Below are 27,127 nucleotides of genomic sequence, written 5' to 3'. Positions count from 1 at the left end.
TTACATACAAAATACATTCCAAATGTAATATATTAATTATTGGGCATTTTTACAGAATTATTTTCCTCTTTATATTTCCGTAAACTGAAGATAATTTATAATTTGATATAGAAAAGAGAGAAAAAAAATTATTTTCATATGATCGCATCGTTTTATTAACAATTATTAGCAAGCTCATGTATACCTGTAACATCTTTTTTAATTTATGTATTTATAAAATTATCTACAAATTTTTATTTCCTTTTTTTATACAGCTGATGAGTATAAAATGTAGTAAAGAAAGATACTCTTTCAACGTAATTTCATTCATTACTACTTATAGACTGTGAAGATTTACTTTATTTATATTATGCATTGTGTGTATGTGTATGTTGACATTAAAGAGACATTTCTGCATGTATTTACTGACATTTTTTAATTAAATATAAATTACTCAATGTTGGTTTCTTTTGTAGTCACGTTATGTATTCAGAGTTTGAAAAATATTCTATATTTGTAAAACTTATAGAAAATTCCATAAAGGAGGTATATTTAAAATAGCACGCGTACCAGTTTATATAAAAAATCTCATATTCCAATTTAAAATATGTATATATATGTATATACTACTATATATATTTTCTATATATGTATATATACTTTGGTGCTATATTTAAGTTTTTATATGATACATAAAGCAAGCGACTTAATAATACACTACACTAACATCAACAATGCATATGTTAAATATGTATGTTACAATTCAATATTTTCACAAACTCTGGCATTATCAATAACGATTTATCAAGAATCAAGTTATGAAGAAGTGAGAGAAATATGTTTCTGCTTGTTTTATACATTTATATAATTTTACATTTTGTCTAGTAAATCCCAATTTTAAATCTTGTTTTCTTTGTATAAGATAATGCGCTGATATAATAAATATCATATACTGTCATGTTTAGAAATAAACTTTTATTATCTCATAAAAAAAATGAATTCAACAAAACTGCACAGTCTTTATCATTTATTGAGTAAAATATTGATCCTTGATAGACAAAATATATTAAACAGCCCAATATTGTAAAAATATTCTTTATGGTTTTAACATATTTCGTACATAATGTTATATGTCTTTGAAACAATCCTAATTCAATCTTTATTTGCTGCGATATTATATTGTTAATATATCAGATGACTAATAAAGTTCATATTTACAAAACTACACATTTTGTTAAGAATTCTATGATTAGTTTGTGGTTAAAATCTAATGTGTATATATATATATATATATATATATATATATATATATATATATATTTATATATGTTGTGATCAAAATTAATATTATCTACAGAATATACATTGTTTTGATAAATTGCTGAAAATATAATTTTATGTTTCTTATACATATCATGTATCGCTAACTAAGCCATAAAGGTGTCTAAAATTTATATGATATCAAATTTGCTGTGAAACTCTGGCTAGTTAATGCAATCTGAGGACAATTTTGATTTTACCAGGTTCTTACGATACGCATGCATAATATCCGAATAAGTACTTCTGAATTGAAGAGAAAAAAGCTACTTCAAATTGCTATTATTTCCATATGCCTAATTTAATCATACAAACTTGGCACAACAGTTTCGAGTAATGAGTAAGATATGCATACCATTCAAAGATTAAATGTATACATAAGTGGTGTTTTTCTCATTATCAGTCATTCATAATCCATAAAGAATCATTAATTTTTAGAATGTTTATATTTTGAGGAAATATATATATAAATCTTCATTTATTTTCCCTGTAAATATTTAATTATTCTAGGTAATTGTATGAATTTTATTAGTCATCTGATGATTTATGCAAATTATATATACAAAAATTATATGTATGTGTAATTTTCAATAATAATTGTTTATCTTTTCCTTAAATAAAAGAATGCAGTAGAAAGTTATTTGTCACATGAATAAAAAGAATTGTGCCTATATGTTGCTATTTAATAAAATGTTAAAGTAATACACAAATATATAGAAACAATCTGTTATATAATAATGCAATAAATAACTTTACAGTCTGAATGTAACACATACAGGTAAATAACAACATGCTTATAAATTCATTAAATTACAGATTTAATGTATTTTTCCCTGAAATAACTATCCCATCTGCATTCTCTGAATTCTTTTTTTCTTTCTTACCTCGATAAATCAAAATAGCAACTTAACAACACGAAGTTTTTGCCGGTTCTGCCTCGACTAGGTTAAAATCTAAACCACCAGGTCTAGCAAATCCAGTTTTGATGCCATCCCAACCATCTTCTACTTTGTATTCGCCAGTTTGTATCCTATTATAAACTTCCTGCGTAACCGCTCGAAATGCCTCTTCGACATTTATACCAGTCTTTGCACTGGTCTCAATATGATGTACACCATGCTCATCGGCAAACGCTCTAGCTTCTTCCTTTGAGACTTCCCGTCTACCACCATTAGTTACTAGATCCAACTTACAGCCTACCAAAGCAAATACAGGACGATGTGGCTCGATATGTCTGCGGGCCTCCATCATCCATTGAGGAATATGCTCGAAACTTGCTCTATTACATACATCGTATATGAGAAGGGCTCCTACAGAATTTCTGTAGTAGGATTTTGTAATTGACCTAAGAAGATAAAAATGTTTGATATTTATTCTTTGTCAGTTGATGAAAATTAACGAAGCAAATGTATAAAAATCTATGATACAAGAATATACAGAAAAAAATTTGTTTATTATATTTTCCAATATTGTTATCTACAAATATTATGCATATTGAAAAATATAATATATTCATAAAATATACATTAGATATATATATATTAGCAGTATACAACATACCTAAATCTCTCTTGACCAGCTGTATCCCACAATTGTAATTTTATTCTTGTTCCATCCTTAACTTCTATTAAACGTGCGAAAAAGTCTACGCCAACTGTTGGATCTGAAAGCTAAAGTTGAAAAAGAAATTAAAAAGAGCTTAGTAGCATTTTATATGTATAAGTTATATAAACAATATTATTTGACTTCTATACAACTAAAGTTTACATGTATTCTAAGGAAGAAAGAACCGTATTTATTGTAACAATCAATTTAAAACTATAACAACTTTTATATATTGCCTAATCTGTATTAATCATGAAATTCTTTAATTGCAAACTATGATGATGCAATTCTTTAATGACCTAAAGAATGACATGCAGAAATACAGATGTAATTGAAAAATAAACGACAGGTATAGCACAGGGTTAAGTAGTACTCAAATACATATTTTAATACGTCGAGGTGCAACAGAAGGAATGGCACACGAGGAGAAACCAGCCTAACCTAATTAAATCGTCGAACATCGTCATAGTAATTTACAATTGAAGTCGTACAGCGATTTGAATCGTAAATGAAACGGACTTTGACATGGAACGTTGGAGCGTCGCGTTAAATCGCGAGAACGAGAAGCAAGGAAGTAACGCGCAGCAGACACGAGTGGAGACATTTCTAATGGCAGCCTGTTGTGCGTGCCTCGCGCTCGCCCGTTCGCGAGACGGGGCAAGAGAAGAGCCGCGCGTCGACATTCGATCAGCCTTACCTCCGCGAATTTGCCATCCGTGAAGTATTTCAGGAGGGAACTCTTGCCGACCGTACTGTCGCCGATCAGTATCAGCCGAAACTGATAGTCGAAGAGAGGCTCCACCATCCTTGTTACAGCGCAAGGCGCCTGCTGCTATTGTTGTTATTGTCGTAACACGTTAATTGGGCAAGCGCGACGTCCTTCAGCAGACCTCGCGCATCTCTAGCACCGGCGTGATTCGTCGAGCGCAGCGCGTACTGAGCGGCACAGCTGATCGTGACAGCGATCATCGGAGCCTCGCGATTATACGCGACTATGCACGCGAGACTCGAGAGGACTCTCCGTTGCTTACTTTACTCGACACCGCGTATACTCCGCGAACTTCGCGCTCCGATCGCGCGCGCGCTACTGCGCAGCGCGCATCCAGCGGTGCGAAGCGGGCCGAGTCTCTCGCGCATGCGCGGCGAGCGTGCGTCGGTGTCATATCCTTATATTACATTTGTCGTGCGATAAATTTTTTAAGCATATTGATTGGCTGCGGGATAGTAATTTTTTGAGTCTTTAGAAACTTTCTATTCTGCAGCCAATTGATATGTTTCGAAAATTTGTACGACAAATGTGTAACATTAGCCGTATTCATACGTTTTTTCATTCTTGTTTCTATTCGTAGAACGCACTGGCAGAGTTTTATCTCTTAAACTTTGGAACGTCTTGTATTTAAAAATATAGATATTGAGTATATACAATGTATTAACTTAAGAAGAATTTCTATTTATCTAATCTATTATTATTCATCGTGTACCAATATCCATGATATTATCTATGTGATATGCGATATGTCGTTGTTCATTGGTTCTATCGCGCATGCGCGGAAAACTAGGCTTCGTAATACACACGCACACATGGCACTGATGACACATCGTGACACAGTCGTGCAACACGCGTCGACGCGTCTCCGTTCAAAAGTTCACTAGCACTCTTCTGTTTACATTCGACTCTTTTCTCTGCCCCTCTCTTGTAGATAGATGCACTACTACTGGATATATGTATGTACGTATGTATTGTATGTACATAATTATGCATACATACATATGCTAATCCATAGAAAGTCAAGAAGTGTAACTTGAAGTGAGCGAACCTGTTATCGCGATCACGCGCGAATTGTCGGATCAGCTGATGATCTCGCGAGCTTTATTATGCGCAATAATAATTATGTATAAATTTATTCTTTAACATTGATGTATGCATTATTTAATTATATTTTCTACATTATTAAAAAATTATTGAAAAATTGATTCTTTTGAAAAAGAATACGATATAGCCAATGGAAAATTTTAAGGAGAGCGAAACAAATATGGAGCATTTTTCTTTCTTTTTTCTCAAGATTTGAATATTTCATTATGTGTGTAGAAAACGTAAGAAAGCGTAGCTAAAACAAATAGATTTATTTTATTTCTTTCTCTACTTCTCTCTACTTTCTCTTGTCATTTAAATGTTTCAAGAATATACATATTATTCTTTCTAGCTTTTCTTTTCTTTTTCTCTTTTATATCAACAAAAACTTTGCATATATTATATGTATTACATTTTATTATATTTATTATATTTTAATATATATTTATTATATTTTATTATACTTGTTATATTTTTATATATTATATTTTAATATTAAAATAGGAAAGAGTGTGTGTAATGATTACAAAAAATTTATTATTATTAATTTTTAATTTATTAATAAGACTGAAAAGAGCAAGCGAACGTTATTTTAGCTCTGTGAGACTCTGTGAGGCACGTGTCAAATAATATAATTTGAATAATTTTTTATTTAAAATTTTCAATATACCTTATATTCCTTCCAAAAATTTTTACAAATAGTAAATTTTATTATACATATATTTTAATAACAATGTATTAATGGGTTGAAATCTTGGCTTGATTCTATTGAATGTTATCGTACTCTGTGTATGTATATTTTATGCTACTGCTATGTTGTGTTCTACTTGACACGTACCCATTACAAGTTAAATCGACGCTTTTTAAACTTTGTACATTAATTTTTTAACGCGTTAAATGTGTCGACTAACTAGATGAGTCATCATGAGTTAGCTAACTCTTTGTTAATAATTTAAATGTCACCAGTTGCAGCGATTTGTCAAACTGGCTCTTGCAGTTTACTTTTTATTTAATTCTAAGTATTACAAAAATTTTGGAAATAACTTTTCTCGAAATAAAATTTTGCACTTTCAAAGATGTTAGTCATTAATAAATGAAAGATTAAAAGAATTATTTAAATAAGATATTTGTTGAAGTCGATCACTTTGATTTTATGCCGCCCTGTTTTAAAGTTCGCATATTAAATTTTACGCTACGTTAAATCCTTTTTTGTATCTTATAATATTTACAATTGAATCTCTCTTTTAAATCGAATCTATCCTTTTTTATACGTTACTCGCATCACTCTTCATTTCATGATAAACTTATTATTGTCTGTGAAATATTTAAAAAAAATATACATATCTGTATGTGTGTGTAATTCCTTTATCAACAATCGATATCCCAATATCGCTTAAACAATATTTCAATATTCCTCAAGAAATATCTTAGAAACTTTGAAAAGCTTCTCAAACAATTTTTGAAGACTGCGTGATTTATAAATGACAATTATAAATAAAAAAAAGCAAAGCTTACAAGTATACTTGTGCGTAGAATCGGAAAAAATAAATTCTCCCATTTACCACCATGGAATATATCGATAGCCATACGTCGGTATCGATACGGCGCCAAGGATCTTCGTTTACACGCCGTTGCCTGGTAAATCGCGCCGGCGCGCGAGCGGCGAGCGCGCGATTGGTCGGCCGGCGCGTCGGCCGGCGCGTCCGATTGGTCGCCGGGGCTTGTGTACGCGACGACGGGGGCGACGTGAGTCGCGACGCGCCGCACGACCATTCGTACGCACCGCGCGACGCCGGTCAGTCGTGTGAAGAGGAGCGACGCGCGTCGGTTTTTCACGCGAGTGCGACGCTCTCGGTCCAAGTCGTGTCGCTTATCGTCGTCGAACAAAAATTTGTTTCATCAAAAATGTGATCGGACGATACGTACGGCGGTTTCTCGCTCGTTTGGGACGCTCGTTCTTGTGAAAAATCTACCCGTCACTCTCCCCCTTTCACCTTCTGTTTTTGTCCTTCTCTTCCGGAGGCGAAGGCAAGAAGTCAGCAGCAAATTTCGCGCTTCACGGAGGATTCGCATCGACGGCGAACATGATATTTTTGTGAGAAATCCAAGGTAAGCCACGATTTTACTCTGAAAATATATTATATTAGGATCCATCTGGGAAAAAAGAGAAAGAAAATAGATAGATGTGTGTGTTTCTTTTGCGATTTTGAACGCTCGAAACCGGGAGCTTGCAATTGTTGAAATTCTCTTCATTTGGGTTTATTATTTGTCATCCTCACAATTGATTATCAAGAATTTTAAGTAATTTGTGCGCGACATATTTTCGTAACATTAGTTATAAGTGCATCTTAGAAAGACAACTAGAGGAGAAAATACTACCAATTATGACCAATTAAGATCCGGTACTACCAATTATGATCAATCTCTTGATGTAAACCGTATCGCACATATAATTTCAATTGATATAAATAAATCATTTTCAATTGATTGTAAAGATTGAAGTCGTTAAAGAAATAGTTGCATCGATAAACATTGACGGATTATTTAAAATAGAAAGATTTGTTCCATAGTGTGGTTTAAAGTTTAAATAGAGAGATTTATCATATGGTTTAAATTGTCCCGCGCGATAAAGCGCGCGAAATTTCATCGCGCATGCGTTGTGCATTTTTTATATAAACTCTATTTTTTAGTTTCTTTATTCTCACGTTCAACACGCGCTACGCTTTTTCATTCATGATTCCAGAGAGTGCAACGAGATATAAATCAGTATTAGCGTGTATTCTTGAACAGATTTAGAGTTAATATGAATGGAATTAGGTCGTCAAAAGTTGCGACAAATTAAATTAAAAAATAATACGTGTAATAATTTATGTTATTATTTCTCTGTTGGTGGATGAAAAGCAATTATTTTAGAAAATGTTGTAATATTTTTCAATGAAAAAAAAATATAAAAAATAAACCTATCAATATATCTTTAAAAGAATATTTTTATATAGCAATTATGACAGTTAATCGATTACAAAAAATACGCGTAAAAATGGGTCAATTTTTTTTTTCAGTGAAATTAAATAATTGTAATATTTCTGGATCAGTAGTTTACGTAGAAAAAGATTACGTAATAAACAAATAAACGTAATAAACAAAAAATAACTAGTTGAAGCGAAAAATATATATATTTAAATATGTATTTCGGGCTGGATTATTATTTAATTACTTATATATTTTCCAGATGCATATGATTTCTAAATTAATGCTTAAATTCAATTTATTTTTATATTTTTGATGAGATAAAAGCTACACATATTTGCAATTTACTTTCCTTAATGTATCGTAGAAACAATTTTGGTTTATTTAATAACAAAAAAGGAAGAAGTATTATTTTGTACATTTATATCGCGTAAGGAGCGTGAAATCGTTTCCGGGTGAAGAAAGTTTACCGGCGTTTATTCCGTCAGAAAATGTAAGTACGGTCTCCACGGCCCATTGCATTGTCGCAATTCGCGTGTAGAAAAGGAACGCGCGTTTTTCTCATCGTAATATTAATCTCTCCGTGCATCCGGGCGATAGCCTCGATCGCGGCCTCATTGCGAGTACACACATCGCTATCGCGTTTAGAATGGTATGAATTTTTTTGTCCATCGGTAACAAGCCCATTCACTTTTTTTCGATATCGATTCCTTTATTCGCCGAGAGAAAAATATGGATTTTTCTCGCGCAAAGTCCTTTTACCATGAATCATGTGTTGATGTATCGCGTTACAATAGAACACCGTTTAATTGAACGTTTGTTTATTCGAAATTCGAAGTAATACATCGAAAAATTAAAATAAATGAATAAAATATATGAATATAGTCTTAGATGTATATTATATACATTTAAATTATCGATGTAACAACGCCAGATTAAAAATGACGCGAAATGGATAAGGAAGAACAAAATTCTAATTCTAATTACTTAATATTTCCAGTTATTTTGAAGCTATTTTAAAGTTCGTTGCTTTGGACAAATAGATTTTACGATTTTTAGATAATTAATTATATGAAATGCAAAAAGAAAGCAAGTATATTAAAATAATTATATCAAAATATATATAAATTACAAGTAATAAGTACAATATATTACAAGTAATTTACGTAATAAATAAATTTTCCAAGACATAATTATTTGATTATCTAAACGTTTTATTCCCGATTAGTTACAACTGAGATTTTATTATATTATATTAATAAATTAATAATAAATCTATCCATATGAGGTAGTAGAGGTTTCAAAATAAATTGTTATTAGAAAATTAACATTCCTGAGAAATGAAACTTATGCAGAAACAAGAATAGCGAGTATAGATTTAACTACAGTTTGTATTTTTCTGCGTTTTAAGAATTATATTTAGATAATATATCAATAAGTAGCAAATTTGTGTTCCATAAATTACATAAAAATTAAATTTGATTAGAAATCAAATTGCTTATATTAAGTATTTATATTGAGATCGTAATGCATTATAAAAGCAGGTTCTTCTACTTCAGTAATACAACTGATCGGATGTCCGCGTTACGCAAAACTAAAGCATTGACCCTATGATATAAAACCAACTTTATATAACGCATTATATCTACTATGCGTTTGTCGAATGGACTACTTTTTTTTAAAGAGTATATGTTATTATTGAAAATTTATACGTTTTAGTATCGCCTACAAAAAAACTTGAAAGAAATATATTTTTATTAAATGTGATATTTTATTGATATAAATATTTGAAATTGTATTATTCAATTATTATTCAATTATTGACACGATATGGTCTATCAGATTTTGCGCTACTAATCTTGAATTCTTCTTGTCGTCATGATAAAATTATGCAAAGAAAATTTGAAAAGCTCCAATAAGTTTGCACTGCATAAAGTGATCTCAAATCGATCGTCACACCGTGATAATAAATTATAAAAGACTCTTGTGAGAGTTTTCGAAATTTTTAATAGTGGTGGATATTTGAACATACATGAAATCTTTTTTATTTATTATACATATTATATTTGAGAGAAACTTGATTTCGCTCTTGCTGTTAATTTTTTTCTGAAAAACAGTTGAAAATTTATTCTTCTTGTCAGTACGCAAATATAACGATTATTTTTTATAGCAGTACATGCATTACATGAATTTTTATATACATGAATATTTTTTATTTATTTTTATTTATTATTTTCATTTATTTATTTTTATTTATTTATGTATTTATTTTATATTGTTTATTATTAGTTATTATTAAACTAACAATAATACACACGTACGCACATATTTTGCATTTTATAGATGTATGTATAAAATAACACAAACTTAATTAAAATTTATAATTTGTAATTTTATTTATAATTTTGATCCATGATTTGATTACATTGATTGAAATAATAAGTTATAGATAATGTTTCCGTACAGAAAACCGTTGTAAAGATATGTTTCTGTTGCACATACATATTATTAGCAATATAGTCTTGTCTGTAAATTATATACTATTCACTAACAGGAACATCATAGCGACTAAACTTCCATTGAACAGTTGCATTTTACAATTATGTCGTCAAGGCTGAGACGCTTTCATTTTACATAGTCTCTAAAGAACCTTGAACAATATTAATTAATTATAAAATATGGAAACTTTATAAAATACGATAACTGTTATTCATAACTGTACTAGGTACATTTTATACATTAGTAGGTACATTTTATATTGTAAAATATTGAAACTCTTTATGGAGTTTTCCTCTCGTGATAATCCTAATTCTAAATTTCTAAAATATGCCGAACGCTTTTCAATTGTAATTTTATATAATGTGAACCTATATAAAATATAAATAAATATTGAAAGTTGATTTCGATATTGTCGATACTACGAAAAGCACTAGAAGCAAGAAGTAAAAATATTAATTATTTAACATTTGATTTAATAGATAATTATAAAATATTTATTTGTTTTATATATATAAAGATATTATTGTATAAAGTTAAAAAAAATTACATGCAATTTTAGATGTTTAAAATTATAATTATTATATGTTCATAAATTATGCAAATAATGTGAACGTGTGTTTGATGATTTTATCTTGCATTTTAATTTAAATTATTTTTCGCAAATTACTTGTTTTTATTTGTTTTATTTAAAAAAAATCAAGAAAATAATAAAAATTGCATAATTCTTAATTCAGCAAAAAAATTAGCTTGAGAAAAATATTTCATAAATCTTATATCTGCGAGTTAATACTAACATATCGATAATATCGAACTATAACCATAATAAAAAGTTCATAGAATTAATGTATAGTCGATTCTCTCTTCAAGATTTAAGAAAAAGATTTAATGGTACAATTTTGTAGAATTACATCTAATTATTTGTAACTCTAGAGAATGCTTTAGTGACTTCTATATCATGGCCTCTCTCTTACCAGAGTAAAACGTAGTACATATTATGTATAGTCTTCATTTAATGCAATTGAAAGTTTTAACTTTAAAGGCAGCGAATATATAATCTTGAGTAGCATAATCGATATCATAGCTAAAGCGCATCATATTCTCTTTACATTATATCTCTTTCTCTCTGCTCGCGTAGGAAAGCTTCTCTGAAAGATATAGTTTACGTCCTACTTTGCCACGTCATATACGATGTAAATCGTGAACATTTAAACATGATTATGCTTTTTAATTACCTCTGTTAAGCTAGCAGGACTAAATTAGCAAAATCAAACCAAACCTATCACATTATTTAGTTATTATTAAATTAACAGTAATACACACGTACGCACATATTTTGCATTTTATAGATGTATGTATAAAATAACACAAACTTAATTAAAATTTATAATTTGTAATTTTATTTATAATTTTGATCCATGATTTGATTTTTTTTTTTTTTATTGTGGTCCTGCTGACTTAATATTAAGGTGGCAGTGGTCATGATTTTTTCAGAAATTGCACAGAGTACAAAATTATTATTAGTGATACAAATTAGTACAAAATAGGTACTAAATAATGTGATAGGTTTGGTTTGATTTTGCTAATTGGGTCCTGCTAGCTTAACAGAGGTTTTTTAATTTTATAATTGCAATATATTCGATGCATGGGATTCCTAGAATTTGAAATTTTATTCCATTTATCAATTTTTTAAAATTTATGTAATCGATTTCTCTTCTTGATGAAAATATTTAACTATGAAAATTACAAAATCTTTTTTTAAAACTAACAATAAGTTTATACACATATTTTAAAATATAAATAGCAAAACGCGTTATTATTCCATCAATTTTTAATAAACTTTATTTTAACAGAAATGAGATTTGAGTCTTAATTACCAGGATGCTTTATATTCAAGTTAATATCGCGACAGAACAAAAGAATCTCTCTTTTTTAATATTTACCAAATAAAATCTAGATTAATTTTTGAATAATTATGTCGCTAATAAAATAATATAATGATTTCGAATATTGTGACGCGATTATGCGAAATACGCGGCGAATAAGGTCGGTTAATTGCATATTTTAAACTATAAACGTTTCTATAAATCTTGCTTGTAATTATGCGTATATGTGCGACAAAATAAAGCATTCAGCGAGTAATAGCGGGAGGAAATTTGCACGGCGTTAAATAAAATAACGCAAAAATAATGGTACTCTGTGTTTTGCACTTCCACCACGTTGTTTCGACCATGCACGGCAAACTTTTCCCGGATTCGGCCGAGCGGTGCGGCGCCTATTTATATCGCGCCTGTTAAATTGCCTGCAGTATATCCGCTCTCGCTATATAGACTTTGGTGGGCCGAATCATCGAATTAAAAAGGGCATTCGGTGCTTACAGGAATCGATTATTTCGAGCCTCGTCGGGTTCGCCGAATTCGCTAATTGTCGAAATTACACATCGAATTCTCGCTTAAATCTACGTTACATCGCCTTGCGATGTTAACGGATGCAGTCGTCGTAAATCAAGCTTGATTAACGCTATAACGCGTCGGGAATTCGTTCGTTATAATTGTTAATGCTACGATCTAAAGAAGGGCGAAATTTCTGTAATTAAATTCCGATAAGAATATCTGCAATAAGATAAAGAATTATTTAAAAGCGATCAAAACAAACAAACTAAAATAATATCAATTTAACCTTTTATTAGATAAATATTAATGTAATAATTTACGTAATTATGTAATCTGTTCAATTGTTATATTAATATTTTTAGAGAGTTATAATAGAGATTAGTAGAATTTATAATAGAATATTTTAGAGATCTGTTCAATTATTATATTAATATTTTAGAGAGAGATTTTTTCGGATAAAAATAAGACATTGTTTGCCAAAATGATCAATTACAACATTGTATAATCATTGGATCAATTAAATCTACACAGAGAAAAATATCGTTCTATTAAATATCATTCGCCAAGAAAAACGATTCAGTTTATTTTTTTTTTTTTAAGTAATAGTTTTCTTCAACAAAGAATATATTTTTGATAATAATCTTAAAATATACTCATCACAATTGTTAGAAAATCTCATTATCATTTATTCAAAAGAAGAATTTATTTTCTCTTCAAGAATATTGTAAAGTTGTATCAAAGAAAAATCAAACTTACTTTATGTCAACTCTTGTAGTAAGCAAACCAAATTTTTGTTTTAATTTAATATTCTTGACTAAAATACTGCACTTACTAAAATTCAGAATATATTCAATTAAATTTAATGCTTGTGGCAAACTTAGATATATTTGCGGATATATACAAACTTATGATATACTTAAAATAAATAATATTTACTTGAATACAGTATACATTTTTCTCTGTGTATTTATTACAATACCCATATAGGACAGAATATGGTAGCAATATTATTAATATTATTGTAACATTGCAGCAATATTGCTGCAATGTTTTGTGCTGTGGGTATTGTAACAAATAGATATTTAATTGGTCCAATAATTATACGTCATCTTGGCAAACAATGTCATTTTTAAATATACAGAAAAATAATAAACGATCCAAATGATAAAACTACGAAATAAAATTAAAAGGCTACGAGACCGATCTATTCAAGATCCTTGTCAACGTTCAAGAAGTCGTTAGGATATAAACAAAATTAAATTAACTAATAAAACTAAATAAAATTAAATTAACTAATAAAACTAAATAAAACTAAATTAACTAATAAACAGAGCGCGATTACACAAAGACGGGCGCGATAGGAGGCAACATAAACAATAAGTAAAATAATTACGGTCGCAAACTTTCGAAACGCTAACAAAAGACGAAAGCGCTAAGCAGTTAACAAACTAAAAAAATTATTTTAGTTTGTTAACTGCTTAGCGCTTTCGTCACATCTTATGTTAGCGTTTCAAAACGTTTGCGACTGTTATTATTTTACTTATTGTTTAAGTTGCCTCCTATCGCGCCCGTCTTTGTGTAATCGCGCTCTGTTTATTACTTAAATTTAATTTTGTTTATATCCTAACGACTTCTTGAGCATTGAAAATAATCTTGAATAGATCGATACGAATGTATTTTATATCTAACTGATTATTAATATATTATGCTTCTTACTTAGAGTCTTTTATTACTTTTTTTACGCTCTAACACCTTGCGCCATGGTCTCGTAACCTTTTAATTTTATTTCGTATTTTTGTCTCATTTTTATTCGAAGAAATTTCTCTCCAAAAATATGCTCCAAAGATTCTAATTCGTTATCGCGAGAAGAGACGCGCGAGCGGATTTTTGAGAAAAAAAAATCCGAGTGTCGTGGCAGACACGAACGTCTCGATGGATATGTACATACGCGTGGGCGCCGCGTAGGTCGGTGTTACAAAGTGCAGGCATATGCGCCAGGTGTAAATAAAACCCTCGGGTGTAACGTTGTTCGAGCGTGACGACTACTCCGGTCTTTTCTCCCGCGGCATTGTCAGCTGGCCGGTACGTTTGTTGGCGTCCCTTTGTGCGCGCCTCACCGCGGTTACTTTGCCGAAGGCGTGCGACGATGCCTCTCTATTTGCATAAGAATTCCGCGTCGCGCTCTCTCGCGACTCGATAATGGAAAAAAAGTACATTCAAGTCCAGGAAGAGAGGCAGGATCTTTTCCCGAAGGATGCGCTCCGGTTTTACGGGACCCTCGCGCTTAATAGAATCTAAGCATGTTGTGCTCTTTGATTTTGCGACATCTTATGCACGTCAAGAAGTGATGTTAAAAAATTTCGAAAAAAAATACATCAAAGTGCGAATAAAAATATTTTTATAAAATATTTTATTTTATATTTTAATATTATTATATTATTTTAATATTTTATATTAATTTTTATTTTAATATTATTTTAATATTATTATATTATTTTAATATTATTTTAATATTATATTTTATTTGATAAAATATATAATATATTATATCCTAAAATATTTATACGCGAGAAATATAAAAGAGAAATTAAAATGTCAATTGTAGGAGGCAAAGAATATGTTGGAGTGAAATTAAATAGCCTGGCACACTTCTGGTTCTACAATGAATGACTATCTTTTAAAGAATTCACGCGCATGCTACACGTTTACGGCACGAATACATTATACATACATGTATACAACACAATCGGGTGAACGTTAAAATTAGTATCGCTCGATGCACCAAGGCGCATTCCGCAACGTGCAACCGATAAGAGGCGATATCGAGCACGTTAACCGGATACGCTTAGAGTACACAGGCTCTACGGGCATCTGTTTCCGTTTAAATCTCCGTTCAATCCCTCGTTGTAAGTCTGTTTATGTTTATCGGTTTGACGTGCCGGTTCTGCTTTAGCACGTATCAAAGTTCGTATTAAACGCGATATTAATCCGCGTATGTTTTCTGTCTCTATAAAGACTCTTCAGTTATCTACTTCTTGAATTACGCGGAAATTGAAATATAAATAGCTTAATTATCGGTAGCTGTTTATGTGTCTTGAAATTCCGAAGATCGTGAACTTGCGATTTCGCAAGTTTGTTTTTCTTTTCATGAAGGAAGGGACCGAGTACATAAACGGATCGCTAAATCCACGCGATTGAAAAGTTAGGAGAGACTCGAGATCCCTTCCCCGAAAGACTCGCGTTCCTGGCGCTCAAGCAACGTCCCGTCGCGATTCTTTTCGGGGATCCGCCGCACGGATATAAATTTTCTGATTTATTTGTCTTGCTCGTGGCGAGAGGGGTGGGCGGCCAGAAATATATGTACAATATATACGTGGACGCGCGCGCGACTGGCCATTATAGCGAACCGTATGAATTACGGCTGCGTGGATGCCAGTGACGTGCAGTCATCGGCCCGATAGCCCCCGATAGCCCTTTGGCTTGGACCCTATACTTAGCGGATAATCGACACGATATACTGCGCTTATTAGCGGGTATAATAAGCCACATGCCGAAGCCCCAGAGGGCCTTCGAGATTCGTTCCGGCGACCGTTAAGTAGCCCGCCCTTCCTGGCCGTTTCCTTCCTCCACTCCCTCCCACACGTCGTTCCCTTCATCGGAGGTTCTTCCCTGGGAGAAGCGCTCGGTTTTGCGTTTAGGAGAGTTTTGGAAAGAGCGCGTGCAATAATGGTAATTGGCCAATGATGTTACATTGACATTACGAAGACGAATGAGTTTGTGCTTGTCTGAAATTATATTATTCGGGGGATCCCTCGAGAAGATTACACGCGAAAAATTTTTATAAATGAGCTTCCCACTCCGAGAATTATATATAGTCTTTACTTTCTCGGAAATTACGGATTTCTGCTAAGAGAAAATAAATTTCTAATTGATAAGCATGAATTTCTGAAAGAAAGAAAAGGGTAGGATAATCCCACGGATGGATCGTTGATTAAAATAGATCGGAGCTTAAATTGATTTTTAAATATAAGATGGAGCATTTTTTATTCGCACATGTTTGATGTCTTAAATGTTCTGTTTATTATTAAATTCATTCATTATTATTATTAATTAATATTATTAATTTCATCTCTTAGACAAGAATATCCATAATTAATTTAGAAATTCAATCTAAAAGGCTTACACTGAAAAAAAACTTGGTTGAAAAAGGCAAAATTTGTTTTGCCCAACTAAATATATTGTCCGATACGTATGTACAACAGAATATTTTGTTGGTAAATTTTCAACCAAATTTTTTTTCAGTGTAGATAAAATAATATAATCGAAAAATTTTATTGGAAATATTAATAATAATGAAATAGATGCATTAATTTAGAATATTCAATCTAGAAGGCTTAGATAAAATAATATAATCGAGGAATTTTATTCGAGACATTAATAATAATGAAATGGACATTTAATGAGACTTGCAGGTGTTTCAGATATAGTTTGTAAATTTCAATAATCAAATACTGATAATTAATTTTTTAAGATCTCTAAAAATCTTTTAAAAATTATTTTAAATTCAATTCTCGAAACACGTTTCATCTTTTCTTTTTGCAGATCTATCAATTATGATCTAAAAATTATTATTAAAAGAAAAATAGATTTAATTCTTTGTTTTTTTTTAATTTTTTCATGCTATATATCAATAAAAAAATAAATTACATAAATAGATAAATGTATTAAGTCGATATTTTAAATAGACATGTTTGTTGCTATTTTCTATGATTCTTTTCTGTCCATCTTGAAATTATCCTATAAGAATATCATTAGCGAACTAATGGCATAGAAGCATACATACACTTAAATGTATTTACACTTTGGTAAAGTAACAAAAAAAAATTGGAGATGCCGGGGATCGAACCCGGGGCCTTTCACATGCAAAGCGAACGCTCTACCACTGAGCTACATCCCCGAACGAGAATAAATCATCGTATGATCATCACTACTTTTATTGCTTTCGGAGTAGAATATCAAAGTTGATCAATTCTAACAATACATGAAAAACCGATATCTTAATGTCTCTAACGCAAGCTAGAAACTAATAATAAAACTCGTTGAGACCTCATCGATATTTCGCAGTTAATGCTATTTTATCATCATTACTTGGGAGAAAAAAGCAACAAAACATAATTTTGCAAATGCGCTCCGGTTTTTCAACCATGTAACCACGTCCATATCGACGGCAATTGCCTTAAATCTTTCTGAGACAGTAAAAAGCAGGTTCGATTATAGAGAGCGTATAAAGGATTATGGAGAACGGACTCGCGAGGGCCTTATACCGGGGCGGACCAAAGCGCATACCGCGCTCTCGCATAATGCACCATTGTGTGTTTTTTCGATATAGCGGAACGCGCCGTATCGTTATATCATTTCCGAAGAATCTCGCAATAAAGCGCGCGTCGCACAATAATTCCGAGAGGGGGGGAGGAGGAGGGTGACTCACTCTTTGCTCTTTCGCAGAGCGAAGTTCCGTTCGCCGGACGTGAATTTGTCCGCGGGGCAAGTGTTTACAAGAGCTCTCCTCCTGTTTCTTTCTCTTGTTACTTGCTCTTGACTAAACTATGATAGTTTACGTTATTTTTACGAAGAAGCGCAACTTTCTGAGATTCAATTGGAACTCGATCAGATCTTTCAGAATTCCATGGATCTCGGTTGGGGAATCTATAAAGATGAGAAGTGTAATTTATATAGAATATTCGAATAAAATATTGTAATGTTTTAAAAGGAAAATATCGAGAGAGATCGCAAGTTGTCGACTTTTGACACTTTAGTATTTTTGAAAATTAAGAAAAAAATATTGGCTTCGTCGAAAAATCTATAAAAAATGACTCGATATATCGAAGATATATGTTCTATATAAATTCGTTGCATAATTCATAGAAATTGCAAATTACCGTTCAAGAACTAGTGTTTTGATAAAAATTTCTTAAGATAGCAAATAATCAAATTATAAGACTCTATCTCTCTAACAATCTCTTGCTATTTCGATGTACATACGAGTTAGGATCTTGATATATTACACTTGCAACGTTCATCCTGCTTTCGCAAATAACTCACATTGTCCGAGACTGGTTTTATTTGTGTATCCCATTGGCAAATAAATTCATTAGATGGGTAACATTACGTATTTCCGAGGGGTCGTATTCTAACGTATGTACCAAGGCACTGAGGTGCTCGCGATTAATTATCCTCTCGGCCCTCGATGCAACTTATAATGACGATCGGTGCGTAACGCCGGTGCGTAGCTGCGGGTGAAAACGCACGGCGGCATATGGTTGACACGTGCGACCAAACAACCAGGTTTAGAGACATGAGACATGGGCGCCGACCGAATTTTTCATGAGAATCCTAAAAAACTTCTTCTTCTTAAATATAAAATTATAAAAGTGGTTATAAGATAACAATTAAAATGAATAGAGGAAAACAGGCAAAAAAACCACAGCGCTAGGTTAATGATAGCTACAATTAAAAGAAAATTTTAATATACAATAAGTCAACACATGTTCATATAAAAATAATCAGTTGACGCTTAATTAAAACGACAGACATACGTTTCGATCCCGTTCGGATCATTATCAATGTCTAACAGAAAAAATTTGAAATTAATGGAAAATTATAAAAACAAAACATAAATCAAAGTCGCAATAAAGAAAAAAAGTCAATATAAAGAGATCTCACGGACGCAAACAGAATAAATACAAGAACAATATAAGATAAATCGGATATAATAAAAGGCGCACGCATAATTATAAAGAGAGAAAATATTAACACGGAAATTTCCACACGCGAAACGGCCATATGTGATGCTCACCTGCTAACCTTCCAAGACTGATAAAAAAGCAGTAAACATAATCCGTTAAGCAAGAATGAAAATATATCTTCTTAAAGATGCTTCAATTCAAGAAAATGCAGATTAATTTCAAATTTTTTCTGTTACGTGTACGTCTGTCGTTTTAATTAAGCGTCAACTGATTATTTTTATATGAACATGTGTTGACTTATTATATATTAAAATTTTCTTTTAATTGTAGCTATCATTAACCTAGCGCTGTGGTTTTTTGCCTGTTTTCCTCTATTCATTTTGATTCTTCTTCTTAGCTTGGTTAAAAAAACGTATTTGTAATTATATTATCTAAATTGTTTATTATAATTCTCTTTTACGCACGTTCATATAATGCGTATATTTTACAAAGTATTGTGACATTTAAATAAAAAAAATTGTTTCATAGTTTTATTTTTGTAGTAATTTAATTTCAAAATTGTTCGTCAAGAATAATCACACATTAAAGAATTTAAAAAGTTATCATATTCTTGATTTAATAAATTTTCTACTCGCGTAGAAATCTTCCAGATTTTCCCAGATGCAGCCTAAATTGCGATTAAAATCCTCAAATTTTTTTTTAAACAGATATCAGAATTTTCCTCAATTTTCTAAGTTTGAAGAAATCTACGATTTTTTTGAAAAATTTTTATATTACAATTAGATTCCAAGAATTTTTTTATGCAAATGTTAATTTACCGTATATGAATAAAGTAATAAAATACTTGTTTTTGTTATTGGATTACCTTGTCTAATATTCGACGCCCATGTTACGTGCACGCACACAATCACGTGCCGGCCACACAATCATTTCAGGGCACCCGTCCAAGTCTCACGCTCAGAAAATGACCCTCAACGCAGCTTAAGTTGTTTCTACGCGAAACTTTTTAACACGCGAATGATGCGCCACGTGTACCCGTTGCAATGAGTAGTTTCTAATTGATCGCTGACCAATCCAATTATTCCGTTGGACCGGAAATAATATCGATTGTGAGAAACTGAGAAAAATTTGAACTAAAATAATTGCAAAAATTCATCTCTTAAGAACAGCAAATCCACCATCTCGATAATTTCTACTACGAGAAAAAAGAAATTTTTAATTATAAAATAAAGTAGCGATGCAAATTTTAAAACTAATAGTTTTAATTAAATTTAAATTTTTTCAGAATATATTTTAAGAATATATGTACATTATGCGTGGAATTTTGTTTTCAATTTTAATTTTTTATAGGAAAATAATCTTTCGATAAATATTTTAAATAATTTTTCTAAGACTTTACACCTTCAAAATTAACTGCAAATTGGTCTGCGTGTTTGTCCAAGTATTTTATTTTGTATATAAAAATGGAGTATTTTATAACACAAAGCTAGAAGTATGATACATATGTAAAGGACGAATATTATTTTCTCAAGTATCGATAATTGATTCTTGATTTTTGTCTTCACGAGATCGTCGGTTCAACCACCTACGGAAATGGAAACCGACACCACGAACGGTCGTCTGTGATCGTTGATCCGAGAAAAAAACGGTCGACTTCGGAAAAACGGGCTTCTTCATCGGGCGCAGGCATTTCTTCGCCGGTCGTTTAACTCGTTCCGCGCGATAAATTGGACACCACTTGACGTAAAAAGAGATGGCATCCTTACAAGCGTATATGAGAAGTAATTAACCATTAGTAGTCGAGCGACCGATCGGCGCCTATAGCCTTCCATGATACCGCCGCCGAAAGGCTACCCCTTTATTGATAATATTGCCGACAATATTGTCTGTAAATTTATAACGTACATCTTTTTTATTGCTTCAAAACAGGTTTTCATAAATCGATCCACTTGAATACACAACATGCTTTAGCATTCATTATCAATGCACATCTTGTTGAACAATGTACCCGATTGTTCATCATCGTTAACATGATGATATTTTATTTTAAACTTTTCTCAGATCACAAATCTAACAAATATGTCCAATATTACACCAGTTACCGAAAAGGGGGATGTATTTTCGCGAGAAAAAAAGTTTTTATTCCAAATATATAGTACATTATACAAGGTGTTTCTTAATAAGTGCGAAAAATTTTAGGAGATAATTCTTTGCCGTATTGTTATAAGGGGATGAAACTAGCAATATCTATTCAATTTTTTTATTAAAACTTTTTAATGGACCGGAATATGATCATCTAAAATCTAAAAATATGCATTAAAAAGTTTGATTTATTTAGAAACTTTTTTATTTCTTTCATTTTTTTCATAAAATTAGTAGTTTTCAAGAAAAAAAAAATAAAATACGTTATCGTATACAGCACGATGCTAAATAACATAGGTTTCGAATTATAAGAAGTTAAAATTTAAAATAAAAATAAAATTATAGTAAGTGTTGGAGAAATTGGAATAAAAACAAAATTATAGTAAAAACCTAAAAACTTAAAAAATAAAAACCTAATTTTTACTCCTAATTTTCGATAAAGAATCATTTCCTAAAATTGTTCGCACTTATTAAGAAACATCCTATATAATATATAATCAAATTGATTCTTGCTAGCAGAATTTTTTTTTTTGTCCTCTTCCTATTTTCGAATACCTCAACTTTAAACGAATACCTCAACTTTAAACGAAAAAGTATAATTTTCTTTCTGCGAACAAATACGAAAAGTAATTAGTCGGGACTTTTAATTATTGGCACTCACGTTTTTCATAATTACTCCAGTAACCTTCCGGAGTAGTAGTCGGACAAAAAAAGAGACTGAAAAGAAGAGCGACCCTGTTTCCGGTTCGTTCTTCGTGTGCATTGCGAGTGACAATGGAATGCGTAAATTCGCACAGTGTTTATTCGAATGCAAGCGGATTGCCTTTAAAGCCGCAATTATTCTTGATATTCCGTAATTATCCGTTTGTTGACGCACAATGTAACTTAAGTAGCATCATCACGTCATAAACATATGTTGTGATACAATGAAAGTAGCATACATTTCTTAACGTCGATATAAGATATTCGAGAATTGTCCCGTTTTTATAGATAATTAATTATATAGCAAAATTAATTTAAAAAAAAATCTCAACTTGGTTTTTGTCGACTTAAAATTTAAAAAATTTTTGCTAATTTAACAATTTTAATTCTAGCTTTGATTGTATCGTAATAATCAATAATTTGTTACAAGTAGTGATTTCTCATAATTCAAATTTGTCGAAAATAAATCTCTGGAAATGATTAAGAGGGAAGATAAGTATACAAATTAAAGAAATTAAAAAAAATATTTTCTTCGCGATTGTAGTTAAATATTAATTTAACATACTGATTACCAGTCGTGATCATAATAATATGACTTATACAATGTGCGTACCTTCTTACGTGAAAAAAAATTTATAACTTGAGCAGGCGGGAGAAACGAAAAATATACGTGGCAAGCTGCAATCGCACATAATGACTTTAATGATAGCTCATTGAATGTCTATCGCAGGAAACGCAGGTGGAAAAGGAGGAGTCTCGTCCTTCGTCTCGGCCTTTTCCTTGTGTACACTTGAGTAAAATTGCGAGAGGATCGCATCGTGCGGCTCGCAGTAATTCTATAAATGCAATAAGACAAACGTGTGTCACATATTCAATGTATCTTGCCATTTTTTAAATATCGCAGAAAGATTTGTATTATATGAATATAAATATAGTATATATTTATCTTTACACATACTTTACAGATCTGCATTTCTATTTTTATTTATGTATTTATCAGCATGGATTTTCTCTCTAGTAATTATTTATATAAAATCATGATTTATAACTTTTTTAAATCTAACTAAATCTAAATTTATATGATTGATAATTATACATATATGCTAATTAAATTTATTTATAATTGAAACAAAAATATTTTCAAATGCATATTTTTTAATGCATGACTTTTCAATACTATTATATTGATCGGAAATCATTTATAAGAAAAAAAAGTGTCCAATAATAAAATTGATTATTTCTGTGAGTTGTACTATTAATATTAGATTGGAGACAATTAAAAGAAAAATGTGAAAGAGAGAGAAGTGTAAGGTAATATTTTTCAATGAGATAGCCTTGCGAAATGTTAAAAATAGCCATGTTGGCACGCTGAAGAATGTGCTTTGATGTGACTGGTAGAAATATGTGATATGTAACCGAGCTTGCTCGCGTAGACTATAAAATTAGTCCATATGCTTTGTCTACCCAATGGGTGCATTTGTGCGCGATCTATGCATTTATCTCACGTCAATTTGAAGCTACGTAAAGCTACGTATTAAATAATTTATCATGTATACGTACGTAAAATAAATAAAATGGCAAGGAGATATATACTTTGAACAGAAATGCAAAAAAAAATTATTGTTAATTACTAATATAATGTTTGCATTGGATTTTTAGCAACACCAATATTCTAATGTGAAGAAAATAAATTATATTATAAATTCAATTTCTTTTTATAGCGTAGAAAATATCAATTTTAAAAACGGGAGAGAAAAGGAAAAATGTAAAATATTATCTTAATCATGTCATAAATTGCATTATTGATCAAAAGTTCTTCAGAAATACCATTTTCGATATATTTCAAGATATTATATTCTTCTAATTAAAGATTAATATCAATAAATAATATATTATTTAAGCGAAATCTCTCTCAGACTCGATATTCTTTCGCAAACCAAGCTCATTCATTCACAACATTCCATCGTTAGAGGAAAGTCGCGATCTAATCGAGGATATCCTGCTCGTTTTTCATCGAAAGAAATCAAGCGCGTGTTCTTATGTAAACCGCCGATTCGCAACGATCGTGAATAATGTATGTCGCGGTATATCCTTTAGCTTTTAGCTTATTAAAATTTTCATCGCGCACGATGATGACGATGGCGGTGCGTGCGTTTGCGGAATCACGGCGCATGATAAAAATCGCGATTTCGCGACGTCGTTTTTCCATGCGTCATGAATGCGTGCTTGTGAATCAGCGCCGGATTAATCGGATTGATTTCTAATACGACGGTCGGCAGGATTATTAATCTAACGGGAATCTGTGCGGCGAGACGAGAGACGCATCGCGCTGACGCAACTGGAAATAATCTCGATACTGTGCGCGACGCGCTAATTGTATTTATTAGTGAATAGGCTCTTTGTATCGCATCGACTTCGGACGCGAATCCTTCGGGAACGGTGGCTGGTCGTCGAAATACGAACATGCATTAAATGACTATCGAAAATGGAAATTTAAGTAAATTCCTTATCATGTAAAATATATAATTATATGATATAATTAAATGAATATAATATAATTTACATATATACATATGACATGCTTATTTGCTTTCAAAATAATTGTAATAAAAAAATTATAATTATAATTTTATAATTATAATTTTTTAATTATAATTATAATTTTAAAAAGTCGATTTTCAAGGATATTCTGTTATAAAAGTTTTATTGAACGGAGATGAACAGCGAGGGGGATTTGATTTATTCTTCCTGCTGAAACGGGGGAGCATCTGTGGCACGTGTAAAATTGCGGAAATCTAAGCGTATTGCTGTAAACATCACAGAGACGAATTAAGAATAAACGGGTGATCCCACGGGCGCGCTCGTGAATGATGTCATGAGTCCGGCAGGGATCAATCGGAGAGTCAAGTCGCGATAATTGCGACAATCGTGTGGATGCCTCCCTTAACGAGAGACGCTCGATTCATCTTCCCCCATATATATACATATATAGCTTCGGTCCCTTCTATTTTCTCCGCGTTCTTTCTTTTCCTCTCTCATGAATGTGATAGCTTCAAATTGTTCAAGTACACGTGCGGATATTTTTGCTAGAAACAATTATAGTTTGCTTTTCATACGCAAATTTCTTAAGAAGAAGCATTAATCAACCACAAATTATCAACCACAAATATTCGCTGAACATGTCTTACTTTTGCAAATAGAATAAAAAACAATTTGGTTCATGCATGCAATTTGCTGTAACGAAAATTCGAAATTTTATTTTAATCGTGTTGGCTCTTTTTTGATTCCGAATACATTAATAATACGACGCCTCTCTTAGTGTACATGATGTATGTATTATCTTACAACTTCCTTAAATGTGATCTAATTCTAAAAATAACTCGTCGCAAAATTGTTAATAATTATCGCGCGATTATTGATTTCCTAAAGTTTAATTAAATAACAGTATTAAAAATTAAAAATGTCTCACTAATTTCGCACCTTCTTTCTTTAGTTTCAGATGGAGAACCAAGGTTACGAGGAGGAGCAATCGCGAGTGGAAAAAGAGCAGTCCACATTCGAGTCTCGTTATCGGCAGCCTCATGACACGATCGAGCTAAATGATCCTGTCGCTGCAAGGACGCATCCCGAGAGTCACGTCTACGAGGACATCTCCTCCGATACAGTAGCTAAATTTTCCGAGAGGATATCGTTTCCGGATGAGACTCACGAGACCAAGGATCATCAATCGACTGATCTTGCTAGACAAGCCTGGATCGATGAACCATCGTCAATAACGACTACCGCGATTCTCGACAAATCCTTCCAACAGAACTTGACTTTAGACTTGGCTGAAATCAGCGCCAACCACGATAACGCGATCTCCTCTTCGCGAGCAGTGTCCAGAACAAAGGAAGATGTCCTCGAGGAAGCCTCCAAGAATCCTCGCGATCTTCCAAGACCCTTTGCTGATGGCGACCTTTTCGGAAACGTGGTGTCCTTGTCACCACGAGAGAAGGATTCGTCGCGAGATTCGGTGCAGCCTGATCGACGGACGAATCGTAGACGCAAGAAGAAAGACTGCAAACATTGCAGAAGCAAATTGGCCGTTGCGAATTCCTGCGAAAAGCTGGACAAGCTGGTCGGTAGCGAGGATGCGATCTTAAGAGAGAACGAGATCAATCAACGAAACAAGGATTTTACGTCCAGCTTTTTGTTCCGGGAATCGCTGCTGAGGCCACAGAACATTAAGATCTATCCGATCGTGAAAAGAACGAGCCTCGGAGATATCGGCGTCAAGAATTCCTCGGCATTTCTCGAGAATGAATTGCACTCGACCGCGGAGAACGCGGCCAGGTTCCTGGTGAACGATAGAATGTTGGACCAGGTGACGCAGAGCAACCAGAACAAGATTCTAGGAGTATCGAGGAATGGAACGGATATGAGGATTAATTCCATCTACTCGCAGGATCGCTGGTACGGCAAGGAGCAACCGATATTCTACACCGACGTCAAGGAGCAGAATCCTTTTCAGGTGAATTGTTTGCAAAAACGTCTCCTATTTTCCATCCATACATTTTTTAAATTTATAGATGCAGTATAGTATTCTTATATAAGCATATATCTTTTGTATAAATATTTTATTTAACGATACGCGAATTAAGATCTCTTGGTAGAAAAATATTTTAGCTCGCGAAAGGATAAAAATGATACGAAGACTTTTTGAATCTTAATGAACTTATTTTTTTAATTTAAATACAACGTCATGTATAAAATGCAGGAAGAAAAGCGCTTCGTTTTACGGTTTTTAAATCAATTTAAATCAACTGCAATAACGCAAAATGCAATATAACGACGCGAAGAATATATTTAGAATTTTACTGGGTAAAGAGGAGTCGGAGAATCACTGCCCGACTAGTTTCGATTAAACGACTGGCTGCCAGAAGACT

The 27,127-nt window shown here is 32.0% G+C and overlaps 2 protein-coding genes and 1 non-coding gene across 5 annotated transcripts in view; 1 reads left to right on the top strand and 2 right to left on the bottom strand.

Moving 5' to 3' along the window:
• Window positions 1–1,565: 1,565 nt before the first annotated feature.
• LOC105249230 (ras-related protein Rab-39B) lies at window positions 1,566–4,005 on the bottom strand. Its single transcript, XM_011254544.3, has 3 exons — window positions 3,599–4,005; window positions 2,857–2,966; window positions 1,566–2,641 (listed from the first exon to the last, which is right to left on the bottom strand). Exons 1-3 carry the CDS (start codon window positions 3,704–3,706, stop codon window positions 2,203–2,205), a joined length of 657 nt encoding a protein of 218 aa, XP_011252846.1. The 5' UTR covers window positions 3,707–4,005; the 3' UTR covers window positions 1,566–2,202.
• Window positions 4,006–6,536: 2,531 nt separating this feature from the next.
• LOC105249231 overlaps window positions 6,537–27,127 on the top strand; it is a 31,118-nt gene continuing 10,527 nt past the window's right edge. For all 3 annotated transcript variants that reach the window (XM_011254546.2, XM_011254547.2, XM_011254545.2), the window contains exons 1-2: window positions 6,537–6,862; window positions 25,693–26,712. In XM_011254546.2, coding sequence (XP_011252848.1) covers window positions 25,699–26,712 — 1,014 coding nt within the window. In that variant the 5' untranslated portion in view covers window positions 6,537–6,862; window positions 25,693–25,698. The remainder of the gene's footprint in view (window positions 6,863–25,692; window positions 26,713–27,127) is intronic.
• Trnaa-ugc lies at window positions 17,495–17,566 on the bottom strand. Its single transcript has one exon. It is a non-coding gene; the product is annotated as a tRNA-Ala (tRNA).

Source organism: Camponotus floridanus, unplaced genomic scaffold, assembly GCF_003227725.1.
Source record: "Camponotus floridanus strain SB8 unplaced genomic scaffold, Cflo_v7.5 scaffold24, whole genome shotgun sequence".
NCBI classification, from domain to species: domain Eukaryota; kingdom Metazoa; phylum Arthropoda; class Insecta; order Hymenoptera; family Formicidae; genus Camponotus; species Camponotus floridanus.
Note: the sequence above shows the minus strand (reverse complement) of the source record. Positions and strands in the feature narration are given on the sequence as shown.